The following is a 19360-nucleotide window of genomic DNA, read 5'->3' as shown; positions in this document are numbered from 1 at the left end:
GTACTCATCTTAACTTGTTCAATTCACCTATACCACATGTCTTTGGACGGTGGGGGAAAACGGAGCACCAACACGGGGAGAACATGCAAACTCCATGCCAACTGGCACAGCCGGGACTCAAACCAGCGACCTTCTTGCTGTAAAGTCACTGTGCTAACCACTGAGCCACTGTGCTGCCCCAGGTGTATTTATAGTACTAGTTATGAGTCCATCATGAGCTTCCAGCTGTGTGTAATTAAGGGAAATCAGGAACTGGTGAGTAAGTGGAAAAACTTCTGGGAGTTGTAGTTCATATAGAAGCAGGTGTGTAGTTCTCCAGTGATCTACACAGGCTTGATGGCTAGTGATCATGACAGTTTTTAAATGATGTTTATGTTTAAAAATGTTTATTATTTTTAGAATGTGTGTTTAACTGTGTTATAAAAAAATAAGAGTCTCTTAATTCAGTTTAAAAGAGTTTTATGAGCATGACTTGTCAAGTACTGCCAAAGCATTGCAGATCACATAAACAATGAAATAGGAGGCACGGTGGCTCAGTGGTTAGCACTGTCACCTAATGCTGCGTTCACACCAGACACGGAACGCACGATAAATCAAGCTATTCGCTTGTAAATGGACCCATGATCATTTGAGTTTACTTGCTTCTTTTGCTCTTTAAAATCTGCTTTATTCGCACACCAAATCCGCTTTATTCATGCGACAAATTCATTTTACAACAGATTCAAATTAAGTGATATGCAGGGTTTCTGTCTGCCCGTTGACTCTAGCTTCATTGTTAAATGGCTAGCATGGATTTTATTGAGAAAATAACTGTGTTCGTGTGCTTTATGAAGGCTGAAAAACAGCGTCGATTTGTTTGGAGCAGTGTCAGAGTGTACTAGATCCTTTCAGAGGTGCACCTAGCTCTGTGAGCTCATAACCTCCTCCAGAAACTTGGATGCTGGAAGCTTTCAGCTGTGCTTCAGACTGAGCCGAGCCCAGTTTGATGAACTGTTGTCAGTCTGTGCAGGAAGATTTCTCCCCGGACACCAACAACAGCCCCCACAAGAGCAAGCTCTTGATTGGTTAACACGGCGCGAATGTCCACGTTATTTTCGAACTTGAGCGATTCACGCGAAACCCACGTTAAACACGCAAAATGCTCAATTCGCACCGCATCATTCGCGCAATTTGTGTCATTCATGCAATTCACGTCATTCGCGCCACGCCATTTGTGGTATCACGCAGCAGGATGTCTATTCGTGTTTTTGCATTGACTTAACATGTAAATCATTCGCGCTTGACTCTTCTTCAGCACCTGGTGTGAGTGCAGCATAACACTGTCACTTAATCGCTGGAGAACTACGCATCTGCCACTATATGAAATACAGCTCCTTTGCACTCCCACACCAGTTCTTGATTCCCCCTGATTACACACACACACAGCTGGAATCTCATGATGGACTGATTACTAGTACTTTAAAGACAGCTAGGGCAGCACAGTGGCTCAGTGGTTACCACTGTCGCCTCACAGCAAGAAGGTTGCTGGTTTGATTCCCGGCAAGGCCAGTTGGCATTTTTGTGTGGAGTTTGCATGCTCTCCCCATGTTGGTTTTCTCCGGGTGCTCTAACGGTGAATCAGATCAACTAAATTGGCCGTAATGTGGGAATGAGTGTGTATGGGTGCTTCCCAGTACTGGGTTGCAGCTGGAAGGGACCGCTGTGGTGACCCCTGATAAATAAGGGACTAAGCCAAAGTAAAATGAAGGAATGACTTCTCTCTTTTATTTTAAATAAATAATAGTATATAATTGTGGGGAAAAATATTAAAGAATTCAAATTTACCAGGAAGGCTAGAAATTCTGACTTCAACTTTACATTTAAAAACCCACACACAATTAGAAATTTGATAAATGCACACACAAATAAGACAAACGACTAATATATTAACACTCATGCAGATGATCTCTCTCTCTCTCTCTCTCTCTCTCTCTCATTTTCACCTGCTTGTTCTGCAGATAGCGAAACACCTACACACTCCTCTACATATACATAAATCAGGGCTCCGTCATCTCTCACTATCTCTCTGATGGCTGTTTATTCAGCTTATTAGAGATAGCCATCTGCTAGCTAGATGACTGCTGTGTGCCTCCGCATTGCTTAATGAATGGCTGGGGAATTTTCCACGTTCATGATAATTGCGCATCTCAATGAGAAACAATGATAAACTGTTGTCGTAAAGTCACACCAGTTCATGTCCACTGAGCTGCATACGCAACACTGGTTATTGACTACATTAACGGTGCTTAGTTTAATACTAGCAAAAAACAGCAATGCTTTCCTTAACCTAAGGCTGCACGATACTGGAAAAGTGTGCAACCTGCGATGTTGTTGTTGAGAATTGTGATAACGATTTTATAATGATATAACATCTCCCTGCAATTTTTGATTCAGCAATTTTTTAAATCGTTTAATAATATTAAAGGGCACCTACTATGCCCCTTTTTACAAGATGTAAAATAAGTCTCTGATGCTCCTAGAGTGTGAACATGAAGTTTCAGCTCAAAATACCCCACAGATGATGTTTTATAGCTCTTTGAAGCTGCATCTTTTAGGCTTTGATCCTAATTGTGCTGTTTTGGTAACTGTCACTTTAAATTCAAATGAGATTGAGCTCCCAGCTCATTTTCAAAATAGGGCGGCGCTGGGTCCCATCGGGCAAAGATCTTCAGCTCTGCAATGGCTTTATTTTAACGATCTAAGCTCAAAGTCTAAAGCGCATGGTGCAAAAGCATTAAGAGCGTGTTTAAATCAACTTATGTGCTTTATGAAAGCTAAAAAAAACAGAGTTGATTTGTTTGGAGTAGTGTCTGAGTCCACTAGATCCTTTCAGAGGTGCGCCCAGCTCTGTGAGCTCATAACCTCCTCTTTGCTATTTTAAGAACAGCAAAAATGTGGTCTGTGCCCTGGTGCATAGTCTAACAGGCTTTTGCTTATTCTTTTAATGAGTTGTGGATGTGTTTTGAGCCTAACATACATTAAACCAATCAGATGCACAACTCCCATTCACTTTAACGGTCAGTTGCGTCGTGCCATGGCGTATTTACTATTTACATAACAGACTTTGTAAGTGGAAAAACTGAAGGCTTCACTAATAAGAAAACAGTTAAACAGACCATCTGCAGTGCGAGGATAAAGAACAAGCCTCCTCCACTTGGCCTCTTTACTTTACTTTTACTCTTTACTCCTTTACTTTCGTGGATAAGGAAATGGTGGAAACTCACTCCACTGAAGACATCCATTCGCCTACATATTTAATTTAGTTTGTTAAGCAGAAAGATAAAAAAAAACATTTTTAAAATCAGTTCTAATTTCCAGCAAACGAATAAATGAACAATAATAATAAAGTGTGGTCAAAAAACTGAATTATATAAAACAGACGTTGTATTCTTATGTCCCATATGGTGATGTATACGTCTCCAAAACCCAAAAGGTAGACACATCTAAACTTGTTTAATTAAAGAAAATATAAATATGCATTTAATAAATAATACTGCTAAAATAATAAAAATGAATAATAACATTATACAAATACTAATTGTCATGAATAAATTTTAAAAAAGCCCCCTGACATGAAGAAGGCATGGAGGCAGTGGTTTTTATATTTATGTAGAAAATAATAATTTTTGTAACATTTTAGTCTTTAAATTTTTTTATTGTTTATATTTTATACTGTAAATATTCTGTTTATTTTTTAATTGTAAATACTTTATATTTAATTTTATATATTTATATTGTAAAGTTATTTGTGGGTTGCTGTACATCTAGTGTGTATTAAGCAATTTGTAAGCGTTTGGGCCCACATAGGTGCATTTATTTAGGTGTGGATTAATAGTAGGGCCTCATCTAGTTGGTCAAATTTAAATAAACAACCAATGCATAAAATGATTTTATCACACATATCTGGGATATGAATATTGCATATACTATTTTGCGATATGTTGTGAAAAAAAATTCACAAGAGAGCTAAACATTTTTGCCTTTAACTTTGTTGTAATTTGTATATTATAATATTAATTTGGTGTAAGAAACTGCAGGTAAATTTCACAAGTAGTTATAAAGGATCTAAAAATTGAATGAAATAAACATAAGAAAGACTAAAATAGTGTTTTCCTCTCATGCATAAGTAAATAAATGTTTTGTTTTCAACTTCAACTTTTTTAGAACTTTTTTAAATATTTCTTTATGCAGATGAACTCCCAAACAATATCATCCCACTTACTCTTGAATGATTCATGCTTTCCCAGAGCTATTCAGTACATATTGCAGAGAAAAACTAAATATTGCAGTGATTTCCAGCCTTGCATGCAAGTTATTACCTTGCATCGTCATTGCAGCTGCATTTTAGATATTTACTTAATTTACACTAAAGTATACAATTTATAATTGACATGTCTATTCTCTGTTATAGATATAAAGCAAGCATATGACCACACAGGCCAGTCTCGCTACAAAGAGGCTTGTAAGATGCTGAATGTAATTCCAGTCTCCTGCTTCCTGCGAAATATCAACCAGAGTGAAGTCAATATGATGCACTGTGGGCTCGGTGCGCAGGTAAGAGCAAAGAAACACACACTAACACGTCATTATTTAATTCATTCATTCATTTTCTTTTCAGCTTAGTCCCTTTATTAATCAACAGTCGCGCACAGCGACTGATCCAGGATATGTTTTACACAGCCAATGCTCTTCCAGCTGCCTTGATAAGAGCGGAGAGGTGCTGCTATACAGCCCTAATAAAGTGTTCCTCTAATACATCTGTGTCTCCCACAGACACAGATATACTCCAGACAGTAAAGTGTCGCCCACAATTGAGGCAACTCTCTCCACTAAGGGTGTTAGTTCGGCATCCCAAGTTCCCCCGCCTGTTCGGTCCACACTTTGACAGTGTGCCGCTGTTTTACTCTTAACCTGCTCCTTTACCTGGACCATTTCTTTTTTAATTCACTCACAGTGTGATGTTCAGACCCTACTGCGATAACCATGTCAGGTAAACTCTTCCACTCAATTATTTTTATTTTGTTATTATTTCCGATCACCATCTATCTTTTTCTGGCAGATCGCTGGTGAACTACACATGTCATTCACGAACTACAAATCTCAGCATGCCGTTTCATACACACCAGTCACCGTTCACCACTGATCACTTACACACAGCTGATTCCTGTCACGACAGATTATCTGGACTATTTATAAACTTTGCTTACACCAGTTTGGACTGAGTCTTTGTTTCCCATCACTTGTGTTTGTCTTCCCTATAGCAAAGAATTCTGGCCCAGATTTGGCAAAAAGCTGGCACAGCAGGCATTCATCCGGCACTGGCATACAGCATGTGGGCCAAACATGGCCCGGGTTTGGCAGAGGTGGCACCGTTTTTAAGGCGGCACACAAGATTTGGGCCAGATGAAAAATGTAGTATTTGGCCCAGATTTAAAAATTTGATAAGTGGGCCAAGTGAGTTTGGCCAGTCTTGACCCACATTTAAAATACACTAAAATCATTTTTGAGTAAAGAAAAAAAATTCTACCAATCAGGTCACTTTGAGAAAAAGCGTGCCCATAGTGTGCCTAAAGCGCATCACTCCATGGATTTATCAATTTCATTGCAATCGTGACACTCCAACCTATCTGGCCCAGTTCAGGCCCAGTTATGAGTTATTAACTTGGCTGAGACTTGGCCCAGATATGGTCTGTGTTTGGCCCTTGTCTGGAAGCCAGATTTGGTCCAGTCATGTACCGTAATTCACTGCGGCATGTGGGCCAAGCAAAACCTGATTGTGTGGGCCAGAGCTGGGCCAGAGAAATTTTGCTATGTGGGTTGTTTAATGCCTAGTTCAGACTGCGTGATTTTAGCCCAGATTTTGGCTCGCCGACAGGTTTTGAGAAATCGCAGACAAATGCCTGAAATCACAGGCAAATCGGTGCTCATGCACGTGAGTGACAATCACACAGTATAAACTTTCAAAGATGCGATCTGAGAGAATCGCCGATGAGTCGCAGCTACCTGTGAGATATTTGGCATGCTAAATATCTGGAGCTGTCGGAGATTCAAATCATACCGTGTGAATTGAGTTTTGACTGAAAATAACATCAGCCATCGCCTACAGCCAATGAGAGAGCAGCTTTCACTTGTGTGTGTGTGTGTGTGTATACCTGCTGCAGGCCAGCGGGAGGCTGGGGGAGAAGTTAAAAGCGCTCTTTTTCGGTTTATTTGGACCCACGAAATGGAGGAAAAACTAGTGGAGGTTTGACAGGACTCAGGAGCAACCGTATCTGTTTGACACGTTTCATACAGAAAGAAATTAGTTTATTATCAACGTTGAGGAGAAATGGCTAATTCCCTTTAAACCCAGGTGAGCAAACATGTACATGTTCTACCCCATTAAAGGCTTCTTTCTCATTATGTAGTTAATAACAAAAGATATACTACGTGTTTTTGGCTGTAAGACGTAGTTTGGACTAAGTTGTCGGCGATTCATCCTATAGTAAAGTCATGCAATGTAAAGTCCCTGTCGCAGATCCATCTTGCAGTGTAAACAAAGCAGCGACGAAACGCTAGCCCAGATAGTCATGCAGTGTGAAAACATCTGTGACATGACTACATGCAGTCTGAACTCGGCATAAGTTTTCTTGCTTTGTTCCTGATCGTTGTTTTGATACTCTGTGATTTTTTATTACTGTCTTGTTTTTGACATTATGCTTGTTTTGACTACGATTTTGGATTTCCTGTCATGTTTTCCCTGTTTTTAACTTGAATGCTTGCACAAATAATCTTCCCATTAAATTGCACTTGTTACCTATCATTTGTCTCCACATGTGACATCCCCAGATTTTTCATTTTTATTTACAAAACTATGTGCAGAAATAATAACAAAAAAACTCCCAAAAGAAATTTGATCTCAGCATGATATGTGTGGCTTTTGAGGATCTTTTGGTCTACTATCTTTAAGGTCCTTTTCAAGCCAATCCTTGATTGTGAACATGTGTGGCAGTAAACAGGCCAGGGCAGAGCTAGAGAAATTGAACTCAGGTGTAATAAATCAGACTTAAGTTATGTTTTAACAGGGGGGCAAACACTTTTTCACACATGGCTGTTTAGTTTTGTATTTTGTTTTCCCTTATCAAATAAAACCTTCATTTTTAAATGACATGATGTGTTTACTTGTACTATCTTTGACTAATATTTAATTATGTTTGATGATCTGAAATATTAAAATGTGACAAGCATGAAAAAAAAAAAAAGAAACCAGTAAGGAGGCAAAAACTTTTTCACACCACTGTAACAATCACAAACCTGACACAAATCAAACAAGATGAGTTAATATTAATTAACTTTTATAATTATTTACTAATATAAATTATATCTGCTTATCCATATCAGCAAAAAATCCTAAATAACTACTCAAAACAATGGTTAAAATATTTACAATAAATTACTGTAGTGTTTTTACATATGGGTTTGCACTCGTTGAGCTTAATATTTTATCAACTCTCCTCTGTAGGGCACCAAAGCTCTGGCGATTTCTTTAGTGACCAACACCTCCATCCTGAAGCTGAATCTGCGAGACAACTGGATGGAGGGAGCAGGAGCGGCTGCCATTGCTGACATGCTGAAAGAGAATTGCTACATCACAGGTAACTTTCAGCAGACACGCCACTACTGTACCACACACAAACAACTCCACACTGTCAGGCTTGAGTTCGGGATTGACCAGGGGTCCGTTCTTCGTACGTGGATTACTCAGTTAGCTGGATTTAGATATTGACGATTTGACACGATCCAGGATTGTTTCGTTCTTCAAAACTGATCCGAGAGTTGTTGTCATAGCAACAGTTCTGGTAGATCAAGCCTGGTCGGGAGCAGGCTCATTTCATATAAACAGGATTAGATCAGGTCAATTCAAGCAAACATAATACTGAAAGTATGTGTGTGTGTGTGTATATATATATATATATATATATATATATATATATATATATATATATATATATATATATATATATATAGTTCATACAATATATTGCAATCTGTTCTCTGAAATGAAAGTACAAAGACTGCCACCTGGTGGTGTGCAAAGAGAAAAATTATTATTATTAACAATTTAGTTCGCTTTAGTACAATTTGTGTATGATAATAGACATGCACAATATGTGAATTTTTTAAAAGCATTAATACATTTATAATACATTACAATGATACATTTATGCATTATGTAAAGTTTTATGTTCAGATACAAGCAGTCGCTGTTCACACATTACAAAATGCTTCATTAAATGAAATGAATTCGTAACTCTTTTGTGATTGTGTAGTTGACTGTGTACGGCTGCCTCAAGATATTGACTGTCAAGCCTATGCTTTTTCCCTTCCAGAAATTGATTTGTCAGACAACCGGATGGGTGAATACGGAGCCAGGGCTTTGTCCAGCATGCTGTTGGAAAACAGCACCTTATTCTCTGTCAACCTCTCTGGAAACCATCTGGACGAGCGAGCAGCCAAACACCTCTCTCCAGCTCTGATATCCAACCAGAAACTGCAGCACCTCGACCTGAGTCACAACAGACTCACAGATACAGCAGGTGAGAGATGATCTGACAAGTCTGAGGAGAAACGTTCACTACTTCAACTTACACATCCTCACATAATTACTCTGCTTTTAAAGAAGCACTTTTTAAAGAAGTGGTATTTGGTTGCTAAGAGACCACACAGTTTTTATATTATCACAGATATTTTTAATATTTATACAATTACTGGCCACTTTGTTAGGTACACCATACTAGTACCGGGCTGGACCCTCTTTTGCCTTCAGAACTGCCTTAATCCTTTGTGGCGTAGATTCAACAAGGTACTGGAATTATTCTTCAGAGATTTTGGTCCATATTGACATGATAGTATCATACAGTTGCTGTAGATTTGTCAGCTGCACATCCATGATGCAAATCTACCATTCCACCACATCCCAAAAGTGCTCTATTGGATTTAGTACTGGTGACTGTGGAGGCCATTTGAGTACAGTGAACTCATTGTCATGTTCAAGAAACCAGTCTGAGATGATTCACGCTTTATGACATGGTGCGTTATCCTGCTGGAAGTAGCCATCAGAAGATGGGTGCACTGTGGTCATATAGGGATGGACATGGTCAGCAACAATACTCAGTTAGGCTGTGGCATTAACACGATGCTTAATTGGTACTAATGGGCCCAAAGTGTGCCAAGAAAATATCCCCCACACCATTAAACCACCACCACCAGCCTGAACCGTTGATACAAGGCAGTATGGAGTCATGCATTCATGTTGTTGACAGCAAATTATGAACCCAACCATCTGAATGTCGAGACTTATCAAACCAGGCAAGGTTTTTCCAATCTTTTGTTGTCCAATTTTGGTAAGCCTGTGCAAATTGTAGCTTCAGTTTCCTGTTCTTACCTGACAGGAGTGGCACCCAGTGTGGTCTTCTGCTGCTGTAGCCCATCTGCCTCAAGGTTGGATGTGTTGTGTGTTAAGAGATGTTCTTCTGCATACCTCGGTTGTAAAGAGTGGTCATTTGAGTTACTGTTGCCTTTCTATCAGCTGGAACCAGTCTGGTCATTCTACTCTGACTTCTGGCATCAACAAGGCATTTGCACCCACAAAACTGCTGCTCACTGGACATTTTGTATATTTTTCGGAACCCTGGGCGTGAAAATCCCAGTAGATCAGCAGTTTCTGAAATCCTCAGACCAGTCTGTCTGGCACCAACAACCATGCCACATTCAAAGTGACTTAAATCACCTTTCTTCCCCATTCTGATGCTCAGTCTAAACTGCTTCTTCACCAAGTCTACATGTCTTAATTCATTGAGTTGCTGCCATATGATTGTATGATTGGCTGACTAGAAATTTGTGTTAACGAGCAGTTGGACAGGTGTACCAAATAAAGTGGCTGCTGAGTGTATATAAGCATACCTGTCAACCCTTCTACCAGTCCTATCCTGCCATCATCCCGTAAAGGTATTTTCCCGTATTTCTCCCGTATTTTCAGTGTTTCTCTGAAGGTTTAGAAACCTTAAAGAGCCGAGCCTCCCTATACGTAACTCATACCTCCGAACCACCAGGGGTCGCCCCATGCTTTGAAATAAAAAAACACTTTGAAATAAATATAAAAGCGGTGCGATTCCCCTTCCTTTTCATTACAGGTGCCGACACCCCTCCTATACAATCCTCAAAACAGTCATATAATGGTGCATGACTGTAAGCTGACGCGCTCCATAGTGATAAACAGACGCTGTTTCCCAAACGGGAACTGTACACGTGATTTGAAGCGGAGCGAAAGTCTGGCTTTTGGGTGTCTGTTTAAACAGACATACATATAATAATTAATAATAATAATAACAATAATATCTAAAAATGTCGATCTTGGTGTTTTTTTTTCAAACACAACTAATTTTGTTCTAAATAAGCATAAAAAGTTAGGAAAGCAGTCGAAAGCCTTCATTATATTGTTAGATGTATGCATTTTTAAAGTGACACCTGTTATTTATTGTAATTAAAAGAAAGAAATCTAAATAAGAGATTCATTTGTTGCTCTTTAATCAGAATGTGTACGTTATACAGTGAAAAAACGGCTGATGAGATTTGATAGCTTGATTCTATTTCACTATAACAGTTATTCATTTTAATAAGCTGAACTGTTTGCTAATTAGTTTGCTGCTAATGTATATATTTATTTTTTTCTTTTGTAAATAATAATAAAAGAGCATATTATTGACCATTTAACAGTTTATTTACAATGAAACAGCTCCAAATGAACATTTAATTTGGGGATTTTTTTAAAGGAGGGGGGCGGGGGTTGGGGGGGTCCCTTATTATGATGGGCATATCTCTTATTTTCACATCCCAATGTTGTCAGGCATGTATTAGTGGTATGTAATATTTTCTCGATCTTTTAATGATTAATTGTGCAGCTATAAACTGAATGCATTATTATGGATGAATGGCACAAAATGACTTGAAGGGATAGTTCACCCAAAAATGAAAATTCTGTCATCATTTACTCATCCTTTACTTGGTGCAAACATGTTTCAGTTTCTTCCGTGGAAAACAAATGAAGATATGTTGCTTAATATTCCGTTTCAGTTGGACGTACATCAACATACTGAACTAAAAGCCTCTGCAACTTCTTTCTTATCTTTAGTAATAGTTTGTCTCAGCAGCTTCGTGAATAGCTTTTAAGACAAACAAAGGTAAAAAGTTTTGCAGCTATTTAGAAGAATTCCTAGAGATTACTTTTACAGAATTTTTATACAAGTGCCTACAATGTCACACAGTACTGTAGCTTTGCAGGAAGGATTCTTAAAGTGTCATGGATTCATGCTGCCACAGTTCAGTTAAAGCAAATTCAACACAGCATGTTTTGTCTCGCATCAATTCCTGTCAATATTTCCACAGACGATGTATAAACACGCAATATAGAGGCCTACTTAGTCCCCAATTCTTATGTACTGTATTACATTTACAGACCGGTAAACAAAGGATTTACATAATTTATAGGCAACTCTGTGCCATCTGTTTGACTGAAATTCCTCAAATAAAAGGTGAGATCGGGCGAGCACAAATTTTTACTAATCAACTTTATAGGCAGTATTTTATAAAATGCAGATCTTAAAAGCTTGGCTCAAACCCTTGCCTCACAATTGCAAAGCAAATAGATATCAATCTATCCAGTTGAGCTTAAAGACGAACAGACAACTGCAGCGGAGAAAATAAGTATTGAAACATGTCATGTTTTTTCCTGGGAATAATATTTCTAAAGAAGCTGTCAACATGGAGTTAAACCAGATTTCGGCAAAAATACAAACATACAAAGAAAAGATAACAAAAACAATCAGAATGCACTGAACTACTGAAATTGAGTATTTAATACTTTTTTTAAAAGGCTTTTTTGGTGACGGCAGCTTAAAGACGCCTCTCATATGGAGAACGAAGTCACATGCATTGCTCAGTTGTTCAACAGAGTGTAAAAATCTTGAAGGTTCTGTGGGTCTCGTCTATCAAATCTGATCTTTATTTTGTATTCTCTATTGGAATCAGGTCAGGTGATTGGCTAGGCCATTCTACAGCTTGATTCCTCGGCTGTGTTTAGATCATTGTCTGGCTGAAATGTCCACTCTGGTTTCATATTCATCATCCTAATAATGTAGATGTTGGACTGAAGCAGCTAATTTTTCATTTACAATGAGTAAGGTCATCCGCTCTAAGAGAGTTGCTGAAGAACTACTGAGAGATTTCTTCTGCTGTCTGAGCTTTCACTGCCTTTCTACACCTCCGTTTCTTCATGTGTTCAATACTTTTTCACCGTGCCATTTTAGTTTACAAATTAAGTTATGTGTATTTAACTAATTGGATTAGTTTTCTTTGCATATATGGATTTCTTTGGTTTTGGTCTCAGCCTCCGGTCACCGGCACCTTTAGAAATATGTTTTCTGAGAAAAATTGTGACGTGTTCAATACTTATTTTCCCCGCCCCTGTATATCATGCACATATTTCACATTGCATAAAACTATGGGCCCTGTCATACACTCTAAACAATGTGGCTCCAGGGGTGACCAACCCAACCTCATTCTGAAAACGTGCTTCTATATACATTTCTAGAGACCGCCAAAGGAGATACTTTTTTCTTTCTCTCTTTTTTTTTTTTTGCAGTTTTTGTTTTCGCAAATCCACTAGGACTTCTTTCTCTGTAACTTTACTTTTAAAGGGGCATTAAATCGAGATTTGACCTGGCACATGTATAACGAAAAAGAACATTAACCTTCACTGCAATATTCCACAACAGAAATGTAATTAAAATGTGTCATATTCACTTAGGGCAAGCAGTTCATTACAGGCCTGCTAATGATTATATAGCACTCCAGAGTATAATAAAAATGTCTAGACAGAAAGTTTGGATAATTTAGTTTCAGTTCAGCAAGCAAAAGACAAGCTATTCAGTTCAGTGCAGACTCTCAATCTGGGGGATATTTACACAGGATTTGAGCGAAGGCTTGAATTATAAAATATATAAGACAGAAATTCTATTTATGCGCTTTGGTACATCATAATTTAGATTTTATTTTATAAGCTACTGTACTGATGAGATTTCTTCCCATTTAAAATAAAAATGTCATTTAGAGTATTTTTTGCCATAAAAACAAAAGGAAATTTGTCCAATAAGGAAAGTTGACAATGTTTTAACAGCAGAAGAGTTAAGAAATCAGTATTTTGCAGAATAACTTTATTTTTCAATCACAAAAAAATTGTTATTCTGACCAATTGTCATTTTCTGAAAATAAAAATTGTTACCAAAAAATTTACCTTTATAGAATAAGACAAATATTAACATTAACAATCCATTCCTACTAAGCCCATTAAATCAACAGAAAGTTTTCAGTTTTTACTTATTTAACTAGATTTATTAGTATTAACATACACTCACCGGCCACTTTTTTAGGTACACCTGTCCAACTGCTCGCTAACATAAATTTCTTATCAGCCAATCACATGGCAGCAACTCAATGCATTTAGGCATGTAGACATGGTCAAGATGATCTGCTGCAGTTTTGTGGCTGCAAATGCCTTGTTGATGCCAGAGGTCAGAGCAGAATGGCCAGACTGGTTAGAGCTGATAGAAAGGCAACAAAAATTCAAATAAGCACTTGTTACAACCGAGGTTTGCAGAAGAGCATCTCTGAACACACAACACGTCCAACCTTGAGGCAGATGGGCTACAGCAGCAGAAGACCACCCCGGGTGCCACTCCTGTCAGCTAAGAACAGGCAACTGAGGCTAGAATTTGCACAGGCTCACCAAAATTAGACAATAGAAAATTGGAAAAATGTGGCCTGGTTTGATGAGTCTCGATTTCTGTTGCGACATTTGGATGATAGGGTCAGAATTTGGCATCAACAACAGGAAAGCATGGAACCAGGTGAAGGTGATAAGCACCCTTTATGACCACAGTGTATCCATCTTCTGATGGCTACTTCCAGCAGGATAGCGAGCCATGTCATAAAGTGCAAATCATCTCAGACTGGTTATCTCAGCAAATAGGAAATGTGTTTTAGACATAAGGAGTGAATCCATAATAGCACACTCACCTGCTACTGTACAGTACTGAAAAAAAAAAGTATGTCCAAAGTGCCAAAACCTACAAAAGAGTTTGACCTAATGAACACTTTTTGACTACATTTATGTTTCAATTTTCAGCATAACCAGAAAAACTGGGAAATCCGAAAAAAATTAAGAACATATCCAAAAGTCATGTTTGTTTCTGTTCACCAAGTGTTATCTTGATTCATCTCTGTTGTTCCACAAGAGCAGCAGACAAAACACAATCCATAGTGATTCTGTTAGTGTAGAGTAGGCCATAGCAAAAAAACAGTGGTAATCAATTGAATCGTTTGTGATTGAATCAGTGTTTTAAATGATTCACTGACTGAGTGATTCAGTATTCCACTCATCAAGATCGAACTACACTACAAAAAAAAGCTTTTCTTAGAGTCCATGTCTTGATTCTAGTCCAAATATCTAAACTTTCTTAAATCATTTTATAGACAAGCAAAAATATAGTCGTCTTTTAAGACATAATATGCCAAAATGAAGTAAGTTTTTCCCTTAAAGCAAAATAGTCTGCCAATGAAATAAGCAAAATAATCAGAACAATCATATTATTTCTTGAAACAATAAAATATTTATTAATATCTGCTGATACTGCTCCTTCAACAGACATTTAACTGACTATGAAAAACTTAGCAAGTACATGTCAACCCTAACCCCAACCTAACAATCTACTTATAATCTAATGACAATTAGTTGGCATGTTGCAATGTAACTTAAATTCAATGAACAAACCATCAAAATAAAGTGTGATCAAATATGTTAAAGGCCTAGGTCACCAAAAAAATAAAATTTACTCTCTTTGAAGAGAGCTGAAATCCTGTAACCATTGACTTCCATAGTAGAAAAAACAAATATTATGGTAAGTCAGTGGTTACAGGTTTTCAGCTTTCTTCAAATAATCTTCTTTTGTGTTCAACAGAATAAAGAAATTAAAACTAGCTTGCAAAACTAAAGAGTAAATTCATAAACGAAGGTAGAATTTTCAGTTTTAGGTGAACTATCCCTTTAACAAGGGATGGAGTATTTGCTTTCATACAAACACTGCAAAATTATTTTAACTTTTTAACAAACTTTATTCAACTTTCAAACAAATCCGAATCACCATAGATTACTCCTATGCTTTTGTGAGAATGTATAGAAAAGCAAATTTTGAGAAAAACCTTTTCTACAACTCCAGTAAGTGCTCTCTTCTTAACAGCAACGCAAATTGGAAATGATATTCAGCTTGAGCACAAAGCACAATATCTTCCTATTTGCGAGCATCTGAGATTTCCAGAGGGCTGCATCTCAAATTACCAGAACCTCCAGTATGGTGATGAGGAGGGATATACAATACTGTCCTAAAGCCTCATCGCTGTCAGCATGAATGACAGAGTGTGAAGGCAGGGAAATTGCCTCAATAAAATATTGCATATAATCATCACCAGGAAACTCCTCCATGACCCGCCGTGATTCATACATCCTCGGCAGATTCCTCTGGCGCATCTCTGTTCATATTCCATATGGTGATGATGGCTTTCTTTTTATAATCGTTCGGCGCTCGCTTGTTATTGGCAAGCTACCCTGGTGACCATTGAAACTGGGACCTGATATAGTTATGCAAATCAAATAGGATATTCAAATGAGTCTTTATTGTTATTATTATTATTTTGAGAGCTGAAAATGGCAAAAAAAAAAAAGTTAATTTATTAGCCACTGTGTATGCATTGTATTATTTACAGTTTGGGGTCAGTGAGGTTTGGAATAAATGTAAAAAGAAGTCCCTTTTGCTCACCAAGTCGTTTAAACACAATAAAATAAAATTGTATTGTTAAATATTATTCATTCATTCATTCATTTTCCCTAACATTCCCTTTATTAATCAGGGGTCGCCACAGCGGAATGAAACGCCAACTTATTCAGCATGTTTTACACAGCGGATGCCCTTCCAGCTGCAACCAAGTGCTCCGAAACACCCATACACGCTCATTCACACACATACACTACGGACAATTTGGTTTACCCAATTCACCTATAGCACATGTCATTGAACTTGTGGGGGAAACCGGAGCACCCAGAGGAAACCCCCACCAACACAGAGAGAACATGCAAACTCCACATAGAAATGCCAACTGACCCAGCCGAGACTCGAACCAGCAATTGTCTTGCTGTCAGGCGACATTTCCACCCATTGCACCACCGTGACGCCATTTATATTATATTATATTGTATTATATTATATTATATTATATTATATTATATTATATTATATTATATTATATTATATTATATTATAGGGTCTTAATTACTAGCCAGTTTAATTTAACCGATATTGAACTATAAGTAGAAGATACAAAAATCCCCAGAATGAAAAACTCCTCAGTGTTGCTGTCCTCTGTGTTTCTCCACCCTCAGGGGAAATCCTGGGTGCTGCTATTGCCGAAAACACAGGACTGAAGGCACTCAATCTGGCTTGGAACTGCATTCGAGGAAAAGGAGCCATTGCATTTGCTAAAGGCCTCGAGGTAAGAGAAAAATAAAGTCCATCCTCTGCCAGAGTCAGTCATTAAAGCTTAAAAAAAAAAAAACTTTGGCAGAATATTCAACGTTTATGTCAAGAACATTGAACAATTCAGACATAGTATCTGATGAGAAAAGAGTTAATTTACCTATGAATAATAATGTACCTTTAAGAACATTAAACTTTCTCCCTTAAGCATTTATTGAGCTAAACAGTCACCTTAGAATTATAAGGTTCTCTCTGACATTTTGGTCAAAACTGAGTTATTGACATATTCTTATTAAATGACAACTTATTTGCATTATGGGATGTTTTTTTATAAGTTATTTCCATTTTAAGACTTTTTATTTGAAAAACAAATGTTACACACATACTGTTTGCTATTTGGAATGCAAAAACTTTAAAGCTCAATATCTCAAAATCATTCAGAACACAGATAGAACCTCATATTTCCAGGGTGACCAAATGTTTAGGTTGCACAAAACATTCAATGTCTAGCCAGCGTCTAAGGGCAACGTTATTTAAACATCCAATAATAAAGTCAAAAGTGACCAAAATTCAACATTGAGCCAACATAACTTAAACCAACTTCATACTGACGTCTAATACTGACATTTATTCGTCTAATAGATGTTATAGTGGTAACGTTCTCTCAACGTCAAGCTGTAACATCATTAGATGTTGATATTTGGTTGATTTTAGGCTGGATGTTAGACATTGACGTCGGCCTGACGTTGAGTTTTGACCAACTCAATTTTAATTTCCAAACAAAATGCAACGTCTCCACGACTTTGAAGTACACTGTTAATCTGACGTCATGTTGACATCCTGTGCCTGCTGGGTTTTTACATACTCTATACACTGTATTATATATAGAGGCAGACCTCTAATATATTTATAATATACTTTAGAGCAGCTTTTAGTCGGTCAATGGTATGGTCTATTTTGGTTCCTCAAAATAGATACGTGCCAACAGTGTGCCTCAACACACCTTCTTTTTGAGACCAGCACAGCCATGAGTATACAAAGTGGTGCAAATGGATTTGCTATTCGAACAGCGTGGTGCACAAAGTGAAAATTACAGTTGCGTTGGTCTATAAATAGCAACAAATCGCGCCAAACAAATCTTGCGCCTAATTGTGCCGGGTGTATGAAAGGGCCTATAGACTATGAATTGTATTTCTAAAAAGGATAAAAGGAATGGTGTGCAAAGAATGTGATTTAAAAATATTTATAACCTAAAAATAAATATATTTAATGATAAATAATAATAAATTAATCATAAAAATGCATTTTAAGAACAATAAACCACAAAAAAGCATTTAATCTCTACTTCTATATAACTGCTGTTAGTCTGTTGGATTTGATTTTTTTTAAGGGAAATATATTCTTAAGGAGCGTGGATTTATCGTACAATGGACTGGGCAAAGACGGAGCCTTAGCTTTAGAGGAAGCACTCAAACAGAACAATACACTGGAGGATCTGAACATCAGGTACAGTCGTCAAAGTACGGTTATTTATCACAACCACAAGCAGGTCATTCAAACCCATGAGTCAATGTTTTGAGTCAAGGCGCCTGTTTTTTTTTTTTTTATAAATGTATACACGGACAGTTGTCCTTGATTTATTGCTGTAATTATACAAACTGTTCAGTGTTTGTCTACTGAATTAGTCTGGATGTTCACAATGCAGTTATTCGTGATTTATTTGCAGTGGCTAAATCAGCAAACACCACATTTAGCAAACATTCAATACACTGACATCAAGAAAAGAAGTGCACATTTATTTTTACTGCCTAGAAAGCTTTAGTATTGTGTTTTTTTCTTTGTCTGCAGCAATAATCGCATACCGTTTGAAGGAGCCGTCCATTTAGCACTCGGCCTCAAAGTGAACACAACTCTACGAATTCTCAAAGTAAGGAAAATGTTAAAGCTGCTTCTGGAATGATGTAGATTTAATGCAATGTAAAATGTCCCTGTTTGTGTATGTAAAAGATTTGCAAAATCTGCAAAGGTTTAAAGCTCAAATTGCACCGTAAGAGCTAAAGTATGTAGAGTTTCAATTCTTAGCCAAGTTAATATTGGCTAAGAGATCGTCCATGATATATTATACCCATAGCACTGGAATTGCTTCACTGGATGTATCACTCCACCTGTGGCATTTATCAAAGTGTGTATCATGATGAACTGCGTCATCGTTTTACAAATATACAGTGGGTGACAGTTCAACATGAGTACTACCGCTGCGTGTGGTGCCACTGCGGGACTAAGAGATTAAGAAAAGGTTTTTAGGTGTAACAGTAGTTTGTGACTATGCCTCCAGGGCACACAAAGGGACAGAATGTGAACAAACAGAAATTACAGTAGCTGTAAAACCGCTGCATAAACATATGCTGGATAAGTTGGTGGTTCATTCCACTGTGGCGACCCCTGATTAATAAAGAAACTAAGCTGAAAAGAAAATGAATGAATGTTGATGGTTTATTTATTATTATACTATGGCTCAACCAATCACAACAGACTAGGCTACAAAGTCTGACCAATCAGAGTAGGCTCTCAGAAAGGTGGAGTTTAGAGAGACTGTATTCTTGAAAAGACTGTTTAAGACCTTATAAGATGCTGCAGGGGCGCTGCTGGCCGCCACGGGTCCTCTGACAAGCAAAGATGAAAGTGCGGATGAAAGTGAA

General features: G+C 37.6%; 1 protein-coding gene across 3 annotated transcripts in view; it reads left to right on the top strand.

Moving 5' to 3' along the window:
• The window catches only part of lrrc74b (leucine rich repeat containing 74B), a 28480-nt gene that overhangs the window by 8383 nt on the left and 737 nt on the right, over positions 1-19360 (top strand). For 2 of the 3 annotated variants that reach the window (XM_087253234.1, XM_087253235.1), the window contains exons 3-8: positions 4451-4593; positions 7541-7673; positions 8409-8615; positions 16568-16677; positions 18052-18167; positions 18510-18588. In XM_087253234.1, coding sequence (XP_087109360.1) covers positions 4451-4593; positions 7541-7673; positions 8409-8615; positions 16568-16677; positions 18052-18167; positions 18510-18588 — 788 coding nt within the window. Of the gene's footprint in view, positions 1-4450; positions 4594-6147; positions 6392-7540; positions 7674-8408; positions 8616-16567; positions 16678-18051; positions 18168-18509; positions 18589-19360 lie in introns of those variants that run through there. The other variant, XM_087253236.1, reaches the window with a different exon arrangement.

Source organism: Danio rerio, chromosome 5 (genome assembly GCF_052040795.2).
Source record: "Danio rerio strain M-AB ecotype USA chromosome 5, GRCz13ab, whole genome shotgun sequence".
NCBI lineage: Eukaryota > Metazoa > Chordata > Actinopteri > Cypriniformes > Danionidae > Danio > Danio rerio.
Note: the sequence above shows the minus strand (reverse complement) of the source record. Positions and strands in the feature narration are given on the sequence as shown.